Raw genomic sequence first — 20642 nt, 5'->3', positions numbered from 1 at the left:
AAAGGAAGGGCTGTGGCATGAATCCCTTAAAAATAAAGAAGTCTGTTCGAATGTGGGGTTAATGAAAAATCACACTCAATATTATACCAGTCTTTCTGTTTTTTTTCAACAGAGAATACTGGAGTCTCACAACAATACCTTAGTTGACCCTTATGTAAGTATAAATTTCCAACTATGACCCCAAAATAGGTCAGGTCTTTCTCCAGGCACACTATGTCATGACTGCCTTTCCCCAAAGCATGCTCAGTCTCAGTTGGAGTACGTTGCTGTGTGTGATGAGCAGATGCAAGCCAGGTACCTGGGTCTGGGATTGGGTGTCTCAGTGCAAAAGCATCCTTTTGTTTCAGTAGAAATCTTCAAATTTCCTCATTTCCCTTAGAAAGTGAGTACGGGAGACTGAGCTCTAGATCACCGAGGTCTCCAGAGACAAGAACTTGAAGTAGTAATGGGCAGGGCTGGCCTGCTGATTAGGGAGAAGGATCGAATGTCAGAAAATAAAAGTATTTTCAAGTAGGTGGCGTGAATGGACAGGAAAATCCCAAATATCCGTTCCAAGGTGCAGACAGAGCTCACTCAGCCAGAAGGAACAGACTGAGCCAAGCTGGTGAGTTCGAGGTGTGGACTCTGTCATTAGTTCTGCAGAGGAACACACACAGGAAAAGTGAGTCTCTTATGAAGCCCCTATTGCCCGTCTTGAGGGAGGTTTAGGCTCAGTGTGCTGAGCTGGTTAGGACAAAAACCATCACCACTTGGCAAATGATGAGGCATGCTTACTCTCACTTCTTGACTGGTGCTCAATGATGTACAAATCTGATTCCACAGGCTCCATTATCAACCAAAATCAAGGCCGTTTAGGAATAAATAAATTTATTTGAGACAAGATCTTGCTGTGTCACCCAGGCTGGAATGCAGTGACAGAATCACAGCTCACTGCAGCCTTAACCTGCTGGGCTTAAGTGATCCTCCCACCTCAGCTTCCCAAATAGCCAGGACTACAGGTGCATGCCACCACATCAGCTAATTTTTTAAATTTGTTGTAGAGCCAGGGTCTCACTATGTTGCCCAGGCTTGTCTTGAACTCCTGAGCTCAAGTGAACCTCCCAGCTCCCAACCCAAGTGATCCTCTCAGCCTCCCAAAGTGCTAGGATTACAGGCATGAGCCACAGTGCTAGCCAGGAAGAAATAATTTGGTAATGATTTATTGAAAGCCAAATGTGAGGAGTGACTCAATAAAACACACCAACAAAGTTGGGAGTGTTTGGAGTTTTTTACAAATTGAAATGCCTTTTTTTTTTTAGATGCAGTCTTGCTCCATTGCCCAGGCTGGAGTCCAGTGGCACAATCTTGGCTCACTGCAACCTCCACCTGCTGGGTTCAGGCAATCCTCCTGTCTCAGCCTCCCGAGTAGCTGGGACTACAGGTGTGTGCCACCACGCCTGGCTCATTTTCTATATTTTTAGTAGAGACAGCATTTCACCATGCTGGCCAGGCTGGTCTTGAACTCCTGACCTTGTGATCTGCCTGCCTCAGCCTCCCAAAGTGCTGGCATTACAGGCATGAGCCACCACACCAGTCACAAGTTGAAATGCTTTTATAGCAGAGGTCCCCAAACTTTTTGGTGCGAGGGACCAATTTCGTGGAAGACAGTTTTTCCACAGACCAGGATGGGGTCGGGGGCAGGGTGATTTGGGGATGTTTCAAGCACATTAAATTTATCCTGCCCTTTATTTCTATTATTATCACATTGTAATAGATAATGAAATAATGAAATAATTATACAACTCACCACTAAGTAGAATCAGTGGGAGCCCTGAGCTTGTTTTTCTGCAACTAAACGTTCCCACCTAGGGGTGATGGGAGACAGGGACAGATCATCAGGCATTAGATTCTCAAAAGAAGCATGCAACCTAGATCCCTCGCATGTGGAGTTTACAGTAGGGTTTGTGCTCCTATGAGAATTTAATGCTGCTGCTGATCTGACAGGAGGCGGAGCTCAGGCAGCAATGCAAGCAATGGGAAGCTGCTGTAAATGCAGATGAAGCATCATTCACTCACCCACCACTAACCTTCTGCTGTGTGACCCATTTCCTTAAAGGCCATGGATTGGTACGGGTCCTTACCCCAGAAGCTGGAAACCCCTGTTTTGTAGAAAAGGTTAGGAGAAGGGAGAGGGACTCCTCACACCAGAGCTTTCCTTTCTCATTGAAGGGTACAACACAGAAGTTACAATTATTGGATATAGATCACAACATACAGGCTTAAATGTCTCCATGTAAGACAATCAGTAAAACTCTAAGATTCAGAAATAAGTCAGTGTCCTTTTCAGCGTCACTGGGTTATGCATTAATCACTGTGTCAACAATTTGAGAGACTCATGATAAGATTCAGGGACAAGATTTCACCATGAATCACAAGACCTTCCTAAGGTGGGTTAATTGGAAAGCCTGTTTACTTTTAAACTAAACTGCCAAATGTGACCTATAGATTATCACATTCCCCTTTTGATTAAAAAAAAAAAAAAATTCCCATGGAAGCATTGCTGATCAATCTGCTAGGTTAGGGGGATAGATGTTCTTCATTCCTTGTCAATGGGAAGGCTTATTCCAGGGAGTCATGTCCCTCAGCGGGGGAACAAAACCTTGTTACTGCAGCTAGGCCAGTTTGCTGACAACATGAGGTAGGTCATAACATAAGGCTACATGCTATTCTCCCGAATGATAAATCATCTCACTGGGAAATCAGTATTTTGGCCTTAGCCATTGATCTAAAGCAAGCAGAAATGCAAATCATGAGTGACTTAATAGCCAAGAAAATAAACTATGTTTATTATTAGGTTGGCACAGAAAAGAAGTTGCAGTTTTTACCACCAGAAGTAATGGTGAAAACCACAATTACTTTCTTGCACCAACCTAATATTATAATCACAACAACTTGAAAACCTCAGTAGAACGAAGAAATTAGTCCTAAGAGTGACCAAATGAACAAGTCATCAACTTATAGTTGCTGTTGCTTGCTGAATCATCTCTAGTCTTCAGAATTTCATAATTTTACTTTTCTTGGAAGAAGTAAAACAATAAGAGATTCGTAGCATTAATAATTTGAATAGCAAAAATATAATGCACACAAAAATTATAATCAAAAAGAGAATTTGTATACGAGAATGGGAGGCAAAAGAACCTATTCCATTAGGGAGCCAACTAAGAAAGAAAATTAAATCCAGGTTCTGCTTTAGAGACTTACTATAACCAGGAAATAATTAAGTCCAAATTGCAAGTAAATAGTAATTTTTGAAACTCAAAAACAATGGTCCGGACTAGAATCTAATAACAACTACACTATAATTTTCTTCTGAAAGATAATTTTTTCTCTCTTCAATCTCCCTTTCCTGCCTAAAGAAAAATCATAGGCCAATTTTATTTGCAATATAAGTTTTAGTCTTGTTCTGTTTGACCTGATTATTTATGTAAAAGGCAACAGGAATAGTGATTGTCCATATAGGCTCCTTTTTTTCATCAGACATTTTAGACTAGACTTTTTTTTTTGAGATGGAGTCATGCTCCATCACCCAGGCTGGAGTGCAGTGGTGCAATCTCTGCTCACTGCAAGCTCCACGTCCTGGGTTCAAGCCATTCTCCTGCCTCAGCCTCCCTAGTAGCTGGGACTACAGGCACCCGCCACCGCTCCCGGCTAATTTTTTTTGTATTTTTAGTAGAGATGGGGTTTCACCGTGTTAGCCAGGATGGTCTCATTCTCCTGACCTCGTGATCCACCCGCCTCAGCCTCCCAAAGTGCTAGGATTACAGGCGTGAGCCACTGCGCCCAGCCTAGATTAAACTTTTAAAAGCTTCTTCAGGATAGAAAGCCAAGTCAAGGATTTATCATCAGATCGTGCCTGTACTACTTGTAAGAATTGGGTAAATTCCTCCTTTCTTGAAGTCCCCCAAATACCTCAAAGTTTCTGGGCCTGTCAGGAAGGGACATTACTTAACACGAGGTCAAAAAACCTACAAGGGATTGCAGTACATTGAGCTCCATAGAGACAGTGCTGGGGCAAGTGAGAGCTGGACAGGCACTGGGCGACTCTGTACCTTGCTGAGGAAAAATAACGAAACATGGGCAAAGGAGATCCTAAGAAGCTGAGAGGCGAAATGTCATCATATGCATTCTTTGTGCAAACTTGTCAGGAGGAGCATGAGAAGAAGAACCCAGAAGCTTCAGTCAGCTTCTCAGAATTTGTTAAGAAGTGCTCAGAGATGTGGAAGACCATTTTTGCTAAAGAGAGAGGAAAATTTGAAGATATGGCAAAGGCGGACAAGGTCCGTTATGAAAGAGAAATGAAAACCTGTATCCCTCCTAAAAGGGAGAAAAAAAAGTTCAAGGATCCCAATGCACCCAGGCATCCTCCTTTGGCCTTTTTTGTGTTCTGCTCTAAGAATCGCCCAAAAATCAAAGGAGAACATCCTGGCCTGTCCATTGATGATGTTGTGAAGAAACTGGCAGAGATGTGGAATAACACTGCTGTAGCTGACAAGCAGCTTTATGAAAATATGGCTGCGAAGCTGAAGGAAAAATACAAAAAGGATATTGCTGCATATCGAGCTAAAGGAAAGCCTAATTCAGCAAAAAAGGGAGTTGTCAAGGCTGAGAAAAGCAAGAAAAAGAAGGAAGAGGAAGAAGATGAAGATGAAGAAGAAGATGATGATGAATAAGTTGGTTCTAGCGCAGTTTTTTTCTTATCTGCAAAGCATTTAGGCCACATGGACACACTTCACTCCCTTTAAATAAAAAAACTCAAATGTAAGACTGTGTAAGATTTGTTTTTAAACTGTACGCTGTCTTTTTTTGTATAGTTAACCACTCCGGAATGTGTCTTTAGATAGCCCTGTCCTGGTGGTATTTTCAATAGCCACTAACCTTGCCTGATACAGTATGGGGGCTGTAAATCGGCATGGAAATTTAAAGCAGGTTCTTGCTGGTGCACAGCACAAATTAGTTTTATATGAGGGTGGTAGTTTTTTCATCTTCAGTTGTCTCTGATGCAGCTTATACAAAATAATTGTTGTTCTGTTAACTGAACACCACTCTGTAATTGCAAAAAAAAAAACAGTTGCAGCTGTTTTGTTGACATTCTGAATGCTTCTAAGTAAATAAAATTTTTTTAAAAACTCTGTGAGAGAACTGTGTAGACAAGGTACCAGGTCGGTCTTCTTCCATGTCTATTGGCTCTACAAAGCCAATCTCAATCCCTCAAAACAGTGTTGTCATACTTGAAAATACAACACTCTAGTCAAAGCCTTGGTAAAATAATCAGTGTTTCCAATCTGTCCTGTTACAAAAGAAACAGATTATTATTGGACTTATGCAAACAACCATTGCCATAAGAATGTTTTCTTGTGTAATCAAAAACGTAGTAAAGACAATACAGGAATTATCTTAATAAAAATAAGTTTTGGGTCAGGCGCGGTGACTAACACCTGTAATCCCAGCACTGTGGGAGGCCAAGGCAGGCGGATCACCTGAAGTCAGAAATTTGAGACTAGTCTGGTCAACATGGTGAAACTCTGTCTCTACTAAAAATACACAAAAAATTAACCAGGCATGGTGGCATGTGCCTGTAGTCTCAGATACTCGGGAGGCTGAGGCAGGAGAATTGCTTGAACCCAGAAGGCAGAGGTTACAGTGAGCCAAGATTGCACCACTGTACTCTAGCCTGGGCAACAGAGTGAGACTCCATCTCAAAAAAAAAAAAAGTTTTAAAAAGAGATTTTAGAATTAAAAATCAGTATCTCTTTTAATTTTATTAAAAGCAAAGCAATATTTTAAGCAAATCTTGTTCTAACATAGGGCACCAAATTTTTTGTCTTTTATCAGTGTAGTTTTAATATCAAATCTCAATCTTTAGAAAGACTTATAATTTCCTTTTCATTGTAGCTAACTTGATCATACACAAAATTTATTTCATTCACAAACCTTATTATGATTTAGACTGTTTATGAAATGCTTGGACTTTTTGCTTTTGTCTGTACTTTCTTAAATAACTAGACATTTTACTTTAGAACAAAAAATTTACCATTCAAGACTTTTTTCTCATGTAAAATTATTCTCTTTTAACCTATCTTACCAAAAATATTCATAACTTTTTTCACTTTTCTCCCTCCTTCTTACTGGTTCCTTTCTATATTGGTCCTTATTTTAAAACAACCTTAAATAACCCCTGAATTAAACACAATTACTTTTTCTCAGTAAAGAACATATTTTTATGCCTTCTTGTAATTTTCTGTCATTAAAAACACATCTTACTTTTTTGACACATTTTAAATGTAGAATTATATATATTAATTAGAATGTTTAAACTTTCAGTAACTTTAAATTTTATTGAAAACCTAGGAAACAAGAAATCTTGAATTGTCTGTCACATGACAGTATCTTACAAATGAGAACTCTTTTATAATTTTTAGAAACATTTTCCCATAACAAAAACATTTTTTATCTTAATTGGAATTGACCTAGATGTTTAATGAGCATCTATTTTTGAGTTTAATTTAGCAAAACTTTAAGATCATAAATTACATTAAAAGTTTATATATGTTTATCCCATTTACATTTATTTTATTTATTTTTAACAGTTTACCTAGATTACTTATGAAAACTGATATATTAGACAAAGCTAGTCATCATTTCAAGTTATTTTCCTGTCAACCAATTTTATAGCCTGTGAATATCAGATGTTCACTTAGGAAAGAACCTTAAAGTTAAATATATGAGTATTTTGCTGATAACTCAGAAGACAGTTGTTTTTATTAAAGCAAAAATATTTAATCAGTCATACTTATCAAAAGATTTATTCAAGTCATGTGAACTTAGATATTTGGGACTACTAATTCCTGAGCATTAATGTATTTGTAAGTCAATCTGGTACTACATAGAGACTTTATAGCTCTGCTTTTAAAATTCTGGTCATGAATCAGGTAAATTTCACCAGTTTAAAAGGAGAGTTGAATTAAATTGTGCCTTTCAAAATGGTACAAGTTAAAGTTATCTGTCCTGCATGACCGAAGCCCTTACTGAGTGTAGCAAATTTATATCTCAAAGCACAGAGAAAGAATTTAATCCTTCCGTAATGCTAATGAAGTTTTACATCTCCAAGGGACTGTGAAGTCCAGTAGGGCATTTAAAGGGTATTATCTGATATCAGATAAAGGGTTTAATTGGGTTTACTTCTACTTTAATGGGGGTGGTTGAATACGTTTTACCAATGTCAGCAGGAGATTGGGAGCATAAATGATCCAGCAAAACTTGCAATAACTCATCAGTGTCATTCGTCAGTCTTGGGTCAGAAAAAAATGTTGGTGATAATTATGATCATTTTAATTGTTTCATTTTCATTCTTTAGTTGTTCTGTTTGCTCCTTCTGTTCCAAATGTAAATACGTTTTCCCCCTTTTGAGAGAAGGAAATGTGTGTATTGTGACATTGCAAAATCTCTACCTAAGAGACAGATGGGAGCCAAGAGGACAAGTAGAAAGGAATAAATTCATTTAAGGAAGAATATGAAGGCACAGGGGTAGAAGGAGGAGAAGCAATTGGAATGAAAGGGAGAAAGCTTTTGAAGTCCTTTTCAAATCAGAAATAGTGTGAGATAGCCTTTTGCTTATCTCTTCAATGAAGGCCATTTTTTCCCCCAGGATTTCTTTTAGGAGCATCTCACTGCTATTGGAAGTAAGTCAATTTGTCTGGTTCTAAAACCAGCTTTTTCCAATTGTGCATGGCAATACATCCGCTTAGGCATTTTCAAAAGATCCCCATTTTGGCCAGTGCTGCTTATGACCATCCTGGGTTACATGGGTCCACTTATCTAAGTACTTGCAAGAAGAAGGACCCTAAGTGTTACATATCAAACCAGTTGGTGCTGTTTCCCATCTTGGTTGTTTTGAATGAGACAAGTAATGTAGTGGATCAAGTGTGGTGGTTTTGAATTTTTGTTCCCCAAAATTTCACTCAATAGGCTGAAAAGATTCTCTTACATGTCTCTCATTCCAGAGTCACCTCCAAAGAAGTTTCAGGGTATTCATGGGCAAGAGATCATCAGTTTTTATGAAGCCTGCCAGCTGAGCAAAAAGTTCACAGTGTGGGGATTTTCCTGTGAGACTGCTCCATGTTGTGGGGGGTATGCCCTGACACCTCTGCTTTTTTGGGTTTCCTAGAAACCACTTGGTTGTAGACAGAGAAGTTTTCTTAACTTCAGAGCAAGAGTGCCCTCCTTCATGCACTCAAAAAGGAGAAAGCTAAGGAAAGGTTGTCCCATTCAAAACCTTGAGAGAAACAATTCACAGAGCTCCTATTTTATGCTACCCTAGGATTCAACAAAAACTCCTGTCTAGTCAAGGAGAAAACCAGCTTCAAAAAACCAGAACTTCCACCATGATGAGAAGTTCATTTATTTTGGGAGGAACTCGTCTGCAACACCCAGCCAGGGCATCCAAGTTCAGGAACACAATGTGTTATGTGTTCATTACCAGTACCTGCACAAAGGTCGGAAGCCACTCTACGTGGTCCAGGGAAGTCACTCCAAAATTCTGCCAACTACACCAGAATGTTGACCAAAATTAAGCCTGTTGAGAAAGAAATCATTTGAAAATGGTTTATTGAAAGCCAAATGTGAGGATCAATCCAAGAAAACACACCAACAAAGTTGAGAGTGTTCCAGAGTCTGTTACAAGTTGGAATGATTTTATAGGTAGAGTCAGGAGAAGGAAGAGGGACTCCTCACACCAGAATTGTCCTTTCTCATTGAAGGATACAATAGAGAGGTTACAATCATTGGATACAGATTGCAACATACAGGCTCAAATGTCTTCATGCAAGACAATCAGTAAAATTTTATGATTCAGAAATAAGTCAGCACCCTTTTCAGGGTCAGTGAGGTATGCATTAATCAGTGTGTCAACAACTTGAGGATCTCATCATGAGATTCAGGAACAGGATTTCACCATGAATCACAAGACCTTCCCAAGGTAGATTCATCTGGAAGCCTGTTTACTTTTAAATTAAAATGTCAAAAGTGGCCTGTAGGTTTTCGCTATCCTTTCTCGGCTTGCCATGTGGATGCAGAGAAAAGGGGGTCAGCCATACTTGAAACTTACCCAATTGTCCCATAGAACTGATGTTTATAGTTTCTTTTGAATAAACGTGAAACTTGACCCGCCCCCCCCCCCCCCCCCGCCCGTTTTGAAACCTCAGAAAGTTCCATGTGTCTTATCTGAGGCCCTTTCTCAGGAAACCAACCATCAGGCCTCTCAGACTGTATCACGGAGCTGAAATACACCAGGTCACCACATCTGGACAATGCAACCCAGATAACTCACCCCCAATGGCTGCCTAACTGACTACCTGCTTCTTGTTGACATATTCCTCTTCTTTACCCCTAATTCCTGCTTTGCTGCATGTAGTTATATTTCTTCCCTATAAACCCCTAATTTTAGTCAGTTACAGAGATGGATATGAGACTGATCTCCCATCTCCTCAGCTGCAACACCTGATTAAAGCCTTCTTCCTTGGCAATACTCGTTGTCTCAGTGATTGGCTTTCTGTGCAGTGAGCAGCTGGACCTGGATCAGGGTGTTTCAACAACAGATTTTGGTTTCCTGACAGTAAACATGTTGTTTGTGGCTTGGCTGCCATGGGCCATGAGTCTCAGAGGCCCTCCTAAGCAGCTGCCCACCCAGTTTTGACTGGAGGTGAGTTTTGGATTCTCTCTGGCCCTGCTGCTATGTGCCCAAACCACATTCCTGATTGCCTAGGAAGAATAGCCTTTGAAATTCTACATCTGCATCTGGATAGATGAGTGTCCTTTGTGGGCCCAGACAGCAATATCTGCTCTTCTCTACTGGGGAACATTTTAAAGGAATTTCCATTTGCAGGTTGAAAAATCCCAAATGACATAAAGGGAAACATCCTGACTGTTTTGATATGGACTTTCTTGATGGCTTGTTTGTAATTGAGTGTGTGTTCCAGCAACTGAGTGTTCATTGCAGGTACCAGAGAGTGGGACTGGCTCCTCTTGATTTGGGAAATTCCAAAGGAATTTCTGTTTTCAGGTTGAAAAAGACCAACCGATGCAGAGAGGAAAACACCCTGACTACTTTAGTTGGGACAGTCTTGCGGCTTGTTTGTTGTGGCAGCAGATGGATCATTGTGTTTTGGTGATTGTGTGTGTGTCAATATAGTCATGGTAAATTAGATTTTGATAAACTGATATTCTTTCATAATACTGTTTTCCCCAATATTCTTTGGAATCTGGAGTTTATTCTTAAATGAGAAAGTGGGATGGAGTTCCATGTAACCAGGCTTTTAAGCTGCTATTCTAAGCAGAGTTGGTCCTGCTTAGTAGGTGATGTTCTCCTTTAGTGCTCTTTGGCCCCAGTGTTCTATTTTTTTTTTTTTAAACAGAATCTCACACTGTCACCCAGGCTGGAGTGCAGTGGTATGAGCTTGGCTAACTGAAACCTCTGCCTCACAGGATCGAGCTATTCTCCTTCCTCAGCCTCCCAAGTAGCTGGGACTACAGGCGCACACCACCACGCCCAGCTAACTTTTGTAATTTTTTTTTTTTTTTTTTGAGGCGGAGTCTCGCTCTGTCACCCAGGCTGGAGTGCAGAAGCACCATCTCGGCTCACTGCAAGGTCCGCCTCCTGGGTTCATGCCATTCTCCTGCCTCAGCCTCCTGAGTAGCTGGGACTACAGGCACCTGCCACCACTCCCGGTTAATGTTTTGTATTTTTTTTTTTTTTTAGTAGAGATGGAGTTTCACCATGTTAGCCAGGATGGTCTTGATCTCTTGACCTCGTGATCTGCCCACGTCAGCCTCCCAAAGTGCTGGGATTACAGGCATGAGCCACTGGCACCCAGCCCCAATGTTCTACTTTTGTAAAAAAAAATTTTTTTTACTTTATTTTTTTGAGACAGTCTCACCCTGTTGCCCAGGTTGAAGAGCAGTGGTGCCGTTTCGGCTCACTGCAACCTCCACCTCCTGGGTTCAAGGGAGTCTCCTGCCTCAGCCTCCCAAGTAGCTGGAATTACAGGCACCTGCCACCATGCCCAGCTAATTTTTGTATTTTTAGCAGAGACAGAGTTTCATCATGTTGCCCAAGCTGGTCTCAAACTCCCAACTTCAAATGATCCACCTACCTCAGCCTCCCAAAATGCTGGCCCCAGTGTTCTTTGGAGTCTGGGGAGATTTGGACTTTAAAAATCAAACTGCCATGAAAACTGCTTCACCCAACCATCAGCCCTCTCAGACTGTATCACGGAGCTGAAATACACCAGGTCACCACATCTGGACAATGCAACCCAGATAACTCACCCCCAATGGCTGCCTAACTGACTACCTGCTTCTTGTTGACAGCTTTCACTGGATAACCTATCAGGGCAAAGTTTAGCCATGTGAACATGTTTGTAGACTGGTGAGTTTGTATTGCTATCTCACGGCTATAATTCTGAAGTAAAAGCAACTACATCTTTGTTTGTGTGTATACATGTTTAGATGTGTTTATGTATATGTACCTTTGTTATGTTATATGTTATGCCAGCAAATTGGCTTATTGAAAAAAAGTGCTGGCCAGGCATGGTGACTCACGCCTATAATCCCAGCACTTTGGAAGGCCAAGGCGGGTGGATCACTTGAGTTTAGACATTCGAGACCAGCCTAGGCAACATGGTGAAACCCAATCTCTATTAAAAAAATAAATAAATAAATAAAAACAACAGAGTATTCATTAATTAAGTTCAAAGTTTTTTTCAAGTTCATATAACTTAAGAAGATCTTTAATAAACAATCTGGCTTTACAATTATTGGTAAAATAGGCCAGATGTGGTTGCTCACACCTGTTATCCCAGCACTTTGGGAGGCCAAGACAGGTGGATCACCTGAGGTCAGAAGTTTGAGACCAGCCTGGCCAACATGGAGAAAGCTTGTCTCTATTAAAAATTTAAAAATCAGCTACACATGGTGGCGGGTGCCTGTAATCCGAGCTACTTGGGAGGCTGAGTCAGGAGAATCACTTGAATCTGGGAGGTGGAGGTCGCAGTGAGCTGAGATCATGCCATTGCAATGTAGCCTGAGTGACAAGAGTGAGACTCCACCTCAAAAAATAATTATTGGTAAAATAAAAATAGAAATGTCTTCAGAATTGTCAGCATGTATTTCTGTCTGGATTTTATGTTTGTCTCTGCTAGATATTTTGAGGTGACAGAGTTTGGCACAGAAGGTTATAAAACTGTAAACCAGCGGGTGTGGTCACTCATGCCTGTAATCCCAGCACTTTGACAGGCCGAGGCATGTGGATCACCTGAGGTCAGGATTTTGAGACCAGCCTAACCAACATGGTGAAACCCTGTCTCTACTAAAAATACCAAAAAAGAAAATTAGCTGGGCATGGTGGCAGGTGCCTATAATGCCAACAACTCAGGAGGCTGGGGCAGGAGAATCACTTGAACCTGGGGGGCAGAGGTTGCAGTTAGCAAAGATCACACCATTACACTTCAGCCTGGGCAACAAGAGTGAGATTCCATCTCAAAAAAAAAAAAAAAAAAAAAAAAAAAAAAAAAAAAAAAAAAGTATAAACCCAGCCAAAACAAAATGATCTTTCTTTTAATAAGCAAGACTGATTTAATGTTGTTGATTTAATGAAAACAGTTGACTCTTCTGAGTTATTGGTGAAAATACCCATGTAGTTAATTTAAAGTTCTTACTTAGGTGAACATTTGATATTCACAGGTTATAAAATGGTTAACAAGGAAATGATGCATAATCTCAGAAACTACTAAAAATAAATAAAATATAAATGGGTAAGTGCTATAGATAAGGTTTTTGTGTAATTTAAAATCTTAAAGTCATTTTGGATGCTCATTGGATGTCTGGTAATTTCCAATTAAGTAAAGGTTATGATATGGGGAAACATGTTTCTAAAAATTGTGGAATGTTTCTCATCTATAAAATGCTAGTATCTGAAAGGCAACTCAGGATTTCTTGCTTCCTAGGTTTTCACTAAAATTTAACATTACTAAGGACAAGAATTCTAGTTAATATGTAATTCTGTATATGAAATGTGCCAAAGAAGATGTGTTTTTATTGAGAAAAAGAATAATTTTGTCTAATTCAGAGGTTATCTGAAGGTTACTTCAAATTATGGGCTTGAAAAGATTATTTATGAAACAAGGTAAAAAGGAACCAGTAAGTAGAGGAGAGAGATGTAAAGAGGGTTATGGATATCAAGATGTAATTTGGGTAAGGAAGGTTACAAAGAAAAGATAATAATTTTGTATGAGAAAGGATCTTGAATGGTAAATTTTTGTCTTAAAGTAAAATGACTTGTTACTTTTTTACAAGAAAGAAAAAGAAAATTTAGGACAAAACAGAAAGTTCAAGCACATCATAGATGGTCTCTGTAAGCCATAGGTAGTTTTTTTCCCATTTCTCTGTGTGTCTGTCTTCATGATCATACAGAAAAAAACAGTAAGTTGAAAAAGTTTACGTAATAAAATATTATTTAAAACCTGATAGAAAATTGGAGAAACTTGACTAATTAACATTGCTCATAGTTAAAGCTCTTAGTCTTGATGAAGGTGAATTAGTAAATTAAGAAGTGTTGTGAAGAAATACATTGGCACTCCAAGATGGCCAAATAGGAGCAACTCCGGTCTGAAGCTCCCAGCAAGATTGAAGCAGAAGATGGGTAATTCCTGCATTTCCAACCGAGGTACCTGGTTCATCTTATTGGGACTGGTTGGACACTGGGTGCAGACCACAGAGGGTGAGCTGAAGCAGGGTGGGGCGTCACCTCACCTGGGAAGCACAAGGGGTTGGGGGATTTCCCTTTCCTAGCCAAGGGAAGCCATGACAGACTATCAGTCTGGTTAACGGTATACTGGAGAAATGGCACACTCCTGACCAAATACAGTGTTTTTCCCAAAGTCTTAGCAACTGGCAGATCAGGAGATACACTCCCATGCCTGACCTGGCAGGACCCATGCCCGACTTGGCAGGACCCATGCCCACAGAGCCTAGCTCAGTGCTTGTGCAGCAGTCTGAGATCAACCTACGATGCTGCAGATTGGAGGGGGGAGGGGCGTCCACCATTGCTGAGGCTTGAGCAGCTTACAATGTAAACAAAGGCATGGAAGCACAGACTGGGTGGAGCCCACCGCAGCTCAGCAAGGCCTACTGCCTCTATAGATTCCACCTCTGGGGGCAGGGCATAGTAGAACAAAAGGCAACAGACAGCTTCTGCAGACTTAAACATCCCTGTCTGACAACCCTGAAGAGAGCAGTGGTTCCCTCAGCAAGACATTCAAGCTCTGAGAATGGAGCATCCTCAAGCAGGTCCCTGACCCCCATGTAGCCTGACTGGGAAACACCTCCCATTAGGGGCTCACAGACACCTCAAACAGGTGAGTGCCCCTCTGGGATGAATCTTCCAGAGGAAGGATCAGGCAGCAATATTTGCTGTTCTGTAGCCTCTGCTGGTGATACCCAGGCAAACAGCGTCTAGCGTGGATCTCCAGCAAACTCCAACAGACCTGCAGCTGAGGGGTCTGATTATTAGAAGGAAAACTAACAAACAGAAAAAAAAACAGCACCAACACAAAAAGGGCATCCACACCAAAACCCCATCTGTAGGTCACCAACATCAAAGACCAAAGGTGGATAAAACCACAAAGATGGGGAGAAACCAGAGCAGAAAAGCTGAAAATTCCAAAAAATAGAATGCCTCTTCTCCTCCAAAGGATTGCAGCTCCTTGCCAGCAAGGAAACAAAACTGGAAGGAGAATGAGTTTGATGAGTTGACAGAAGTAGGCTTCAGAAGGTCAGTAATAACAAACTTCTCCAAGCTAAAGGAGCATGTTCTAACCCAATGCAAGGAAGCTAAAAATTTTGAAAAAAGGTTAGATGAATGGCTAACTAGAATAAATTGAATAAACAGTGTAGAGAAGACATTAAATGACCTGATGGAGCTGTAAACCATGGCATGAGAACTTCATGATGCATGCACAACCTTCAATAGCTGATTCAATTAAGTGGAAGAAAGGATATCAGTGATTGAAGATCAAATTAATGAAATAAAGCAAGAAGACAAGATTAAAGAAGAAATAATGAAAAGAAACGAACAAAGCCTCCAAGAAATATGGGACTATGTGAAAAGACCAAACCTACATTTGATTAGTGTACCTGAAAGTGATGGGGAGAATGGAATCAAGTTAGAAAACACTCTTCGGGATATTATCCAGGAAAACTTCCCTAACCTAGCAAGAAAGGCCAACATTCGAATTCAGGAAATACAGAGAACACCACAAAAATACTCATCGAGAAGAGCAACCACAAGACACGTAATTGTCAGATTGACCAAGGTTCAAATGAAGGAAAAAAATGTTAAGGGCAGCCAGAGAGAAAGTTTGGGTTACCCACAAAGGGAAGCCCATGAGACAAACAGCAGATCTCACAGCAGAAACCCTACAAGCCAGAAGACAGTGGGGGCCAATATTCAACATTCTTAAAGAAAAGAATTTTCAACCCAGAATCTCATATCCAGCCAAACTAAGCTTCAAAGGGAAGGAGAAATAAAATCCTTTACAGACAAGCAAATGCTTAGAGATTTTGTCACCACCAGGCCTGCCTTACAGGAGCTCCTGAAGGAAGCACTAAACATGGAAAGGAACAACTGGTACCAAGCTACTGCAAAAACATGCCAATGGTAAAGTCCATCGATGCTATGAAGAAACTGCATCAATTAACAGGCAAAATAACCAGCTAACATCATAATGATAGCATCAAATTCAAACATAACAATATTAACCTTAAATGTGAATTGGCTAAATGTCCCAATTAAAAGACACAGACTGGCAAATTGAATAAAGAGTCAAGACCCATCAGTGTGCTGTATTCAGGAGACCCATCTCACATGCGAAGACACACATAGGCTCAAAATAAAGGGATGGAGGAAGATCTACCAAGCAAGTGGAAAGCAAAAAAAAAAAAAAAAAAAAAAAAAAAAGCAGGGGTTGCAATCTTAGTCTCTGATAAAATAGGCTTTAAACCAACAAAGACCAAAAGAGACAAAGAAGGCCACTACATAATGGTAAAGGGATCAATTCAACAAGAAGAGCTAGCTATCCTAAATATATGCACACAATAGGAGGACCCAGATTCATAAAGCAAGTCCTTAGAGACATACAAAGAGACTGAGACTCCCACACAATCATAATGGGAGACTTTAACACCACACTGTCAATATGAGACAAATCAACAAGACAGAAGGTTAACAAGGATATCCAGGACTTGAACTCAGCTCTGCACCAAGTGAGCCTAATAGACATCTACAGAACTCTACACCCCAAATCAACAGAATATGCATTCTTCTCAGCACCACATCACACTTATTCTAAAAATGACCACATAATTTGTAGTAAAACACTCCTCAGCAAATGTAAAAGAACAGAAATTGCAACAAACTGCCTCTCAGACCACAGTGCAATTAAATTAGAACTCAGTATTAATAAACGACTCAAAACTGCACAACTACATGGAAACTGAACCACCTGCTCTTGAATGACTACTGGCTAAATAATGAAATGAAGGCAGAAATAAAGATATTCTTTGAAACCAATGAGAACAAAGATACGACGTACCAGAATCTCTGGGACACATTTAAAGCAGTGTGTAGAGGGAAATTTGTAGACCTAAATGCTCACAAGAGAAAGGAGGAAAGATCTAAAATCAACACCCTAACATCACAATTAAAAGAACTAGAGAAGCACAAGCAAAGAAATTCAAAAGCTAGCAGAAAGCAAGAAATAACTAAGATCAGAGCAGAACTGAAGGAGATAGAGACACACACACACAAAAAAAAAAAAAATCAAAAAAGCAATGAATCCTGGAGCTTGTTTTTTGAAAAGATCAACAAATTAGATAGACCACTAGCAAGACTAGTAAAGAAGAAAAGAGAGAAGAATCAAACAGATGCAATAAAAAATGATAAAGGGGATATCACCACCAACCCCACAGAAATACAAACTACCATCAGAGAATACTAAAAATACCTCTATGCAAATAAACTAGAAAATCTAGAAGAAGGCCGGGCGCGGTGGCTCAAGCCTGTAATCCCAGCACTTTGGGAGGCCGAGACGGGCGGATCACGAGGTCAGGAGATCGAGACCATCCTGGCTAACACAGTGAAACCCCGTCTCTACTAAAAATACAAAAACTAGCCGGGCGATGTGGCGGGCGCCTGTAGTCCCAGCTACTCGGGAGGCTGAGGCGGGAGAATGGCGCAAACCCGGGAGGCGGAGCTTGCAGTGAGCTGAGATCCGGCCACTGCACTCCAGTCCGGGCGACAGAGCGAGACTCCGCCTCAAAAAAAAAAAAAAAAAAAAAAAAGAAAATCTAGAAGAAATGGATAAATTCCTATACACATACACCCTCCCAAGACCAAACCAGGAAAAAGTTGAATCTCTGAATACACCAATAACAGGTTCTGAAATTGAGGCAATAATTAATAGCCTGCCAACTAAAAAAAATCCAGAACCAGATGGATTCACAGCTGAATTCTACCAGAGGTACAAAGAGGACCTGGTACCATTCTTTCTGAAACCATTTCAATCAATAGAAAAAGAAGGAATCCTCCTTAACTCATTTTATGAGGCTACCATCATTCTTATACCAAAGCCTGGTAGAGACACAACCAAAAAAAAGAGAATTTTAGGCCAATATCCCTGATGAACATCGACATGAAAATCTTCAGTAAAATACTGGCAAACCAAATCCAGCAACACATCAAAAAGCTTATCCACCAAGCTCAAGTCACCTTCATCCCTGGGATTCAAGACTGGTTTAACATACACAAATCAATAAACATAATCCATCACATAAACAGAACCAAAGACCAAAACCACATGATTATCTCAATAGATGAAGAAAAGGCCCTTGACAATATTCAACAACCTTTCATGCCAAAAACCCTCAATAAACTAGGTATTGATGGAACATATCTCAAAAATAATAAGAGCTGTTTATGACAAACCCACAGGCAATATCATGCTGAATGGGCAAAAACTGGAAGCATTCCCTTTGAAAACTGGCACAAGACAAGGATGCCCTCTGTCACCACTCCTCTTCAACATAGTGTTGGAAGTTCTGGCCAGGGCAATCACGCAAGGGAAAGAAATGAAGGGCATTAATTTAGGAAAAGAGGAAGTCAAATTGTCTCTGTTTGGAGATGACATGATTGTATATTTAGAAAAGCCCATTGTCTCAGCCCAAAATCTCCTTAAGTTGATAAGCAACTTCACCAAAGTCTCAGGATATAAAATCAATGTGCAAAAATCACAAGCATTCCTATACACCAGTAACAGACAGAGAGCCAAATCATGAGTGAACTCCCATTCACAATTACTACAAAAAGAATAAAATACCTAGGAATCCAACTTGCAAGGGGTGTGAAGGACCTCTTCAAGGAGAACTGCAAACCACTGCTCAACAAAATAAAAGAGGAAACAAACAAAAGGAAGAACATTCCATGCTCATGGATAGGAATAATCAATATCGTGAAAATGCCCATACTGCCCAAGGTAATTTAGAGAGTCAATGCTATCCCCATCAAGCTACCAATGACTTTCTTCACAGAATTGTAAAAAACTACTTTAAAGTTCATATGGAACCAGAAAAGAGCCCACATAGCAATGACAGTCCTAAGCAAAAAGAACAAAGCTAGAGGCATCACGCTACCTGACTTCAAACTATACTACAAGACTACAGTAACCAAAACAGCATGGTACTGGTACCAAAACAGACATCTAGACCAATGGAACAGAACAGAGGCCTCAGAAATAACATCACACATCTACAACTATCTGATCTTTGACAAACCTGACAAAAACAAGAAATGGGGAAAGGATTCCCTATTTAATAAATGGTACTGGGAAAACTGGCTTACCATATGTAGAAAGCTGAAACTGGATCCCTTCCTTACTCCTTATACAAAAATTAATTCAAGATGGATTAGAGACTTAAATGTTAGACCTAACACCATAAAAACCCTAGAAGAAAACCTAGGAAATACCATTCAGTGCGTAGGCATGGGCAAAGACTTCATGACTAAAACACCAAAAGCAATTGCAACAAAAGCCGAAATAGACAAATGGGATCTAATTAAACTAAAGAGCTTCTGCACAGTAAAAGAAACTGTCCTCAGAGTGAACATGCAACCTACATAATGAAGAAAATCTTTGCAATCTACTCATCTGACAAAGGGCTAATATCAAGAATCCACAAAGAACTTAAGCAAATTTACAAGAAAAAAACAACTCCATCAAAAAGTGGGCAAAGGATATGAACAGACACTTCTCAAAAGAAGACATTTATGCAGGCAACAAACATGGAAAAATGCTCATCACCACTGGTCATCAAAAAATGCAAATGAAAACCACAATGAGATACCGTCTCACACCAGTTAGAATGGCGATCATTAAAAAGTCAGGAAACAACAGATGTTGGAGTGAATGGGGAGAAATAGGAACCCTTTTACACTGTTGGCAGGAGTGTAAATTAGTTCAACCATTGTGGAAGACAGTGTGGCAACTCCTCAAGGATCTAGAACTAGAAATACCATTTGACCCAGCAATCCCATTACTAGGTATATACCCAAAGGAATATAAATCATGCTACTATAAAGACACATGCACACATACGTTTATTGCAGTACTATTCATGATAGCAAAGACTTGGAACCAACCCAAATGTCCATCAATGATAGACTGGATTAAGAAAATATGGCACATATACAACGTGGAATACTATGCAGCCATAAAAAAGGATGAGTTCATGTCCTTTGCAGGGACACAGATGAAGCTGAAAGCCATCATTCTAAACAAACTATCACAAGGACAGAAAACCAAACACCGCATCTTCTTACTCATAGGTGGGAGTTGAATACATGGACTGTGAGAACACATGGACACAGGGCAGGGAATATCACACACCAGGGCCTGTAGAGGGGTGGGAGACTGGGGGAGGGACAGCATTAGGAGAAATACCTAACATAAATGACGAGTTGATGAGTGCAGCAAACCAACATGGCACATGTATACCTATGTAACAAACGTGCACGTTGTGCACATGTACCCTAGAACTTAAAGTATATTAAAAAAAAGAAAAAAGAAAAATAAATAAAATTTTTAAAAAAGAAATACATTCACAGTTTGGCAGTTCTTTTTTCAATATAATTAAGCATGAAGCCAGATGTAGTGTGGAGCCAAATTTCACATACATGCTTGCATTGCTTCACATTCTACCAGCTATTCTGCATAGATGGTACTAGCACTAAAGTACTTACTAGTTACATACCTAAAGTGAGTTTCTCAATTGTACAAAACATATAGTGCATGTGGTGGAGCTAAGGACATTTAATTGTGTATCAGGAACAAAATATTCATCATATGTTTTTAGGCTCTGAGTAATACTATAGCCTCCAAGGTAAACTGAGTAGAAGAAAAATTGGAGGTTGGTTTCCTATTTATTTGTTTTTGCTCCTAATTTTCATGTATTTTCTGTTTGTTCTCCTTTGGATTTTACTTATATATACATATATAAAT

The 20642-nt window shown here is 40.0% G+C and overlaps 1 protein-coding gene across 12 annotated transcripts in view; it reads left to right on the top strand.

Moving 5' to 3' along the window:
- Positions 1-20642, top strand: part of SP100 (SP100 nuclear antigen) — a 120765-nt gene that overhangs the window by 89568 nt on the left and 10555 nt on the right. For 8 of the 12 annotated variants that reach the window (XM_030917117.1, XM_030917114.1, XM_030917116.1 and 5 more), the window contains one exon: positions 113-154. In XM_030917117.1, the coding sequence (XP_030772977.1) occupies positions 113-154 (42 nt within the window). Of the gene's footprint in view, positions 1-112; positions 155-2833; positions 3632-4184; positions 5317-8039; positions 9198-20642 lie in introns of those variants that run through there. The other 4 variants (XM_030917119.1, XM_030917110.1, XM_030917115.1 and 1 more) reach the window with 4 other exon arrangements.

This window comes from Rhinopithecus roxellana, chromosome 14, assembly GCF_007565055.1.
Source record: "Rhinopithecus roxellana isolate Shanxi Qingling chromosome 14, ASM756505v1, whole genome shotgun sequence".
NCBI lineage: Eukaryota > Metazoa > Chordata > Mammalia > Primates > Cercopithecidae > Rhinopithecus > Rhinopithecus roxellana.
Note: the sequence above shows the minus strand (reverse complement) of the source record. Positions and strands in the feature narration are given on the sequence as shown.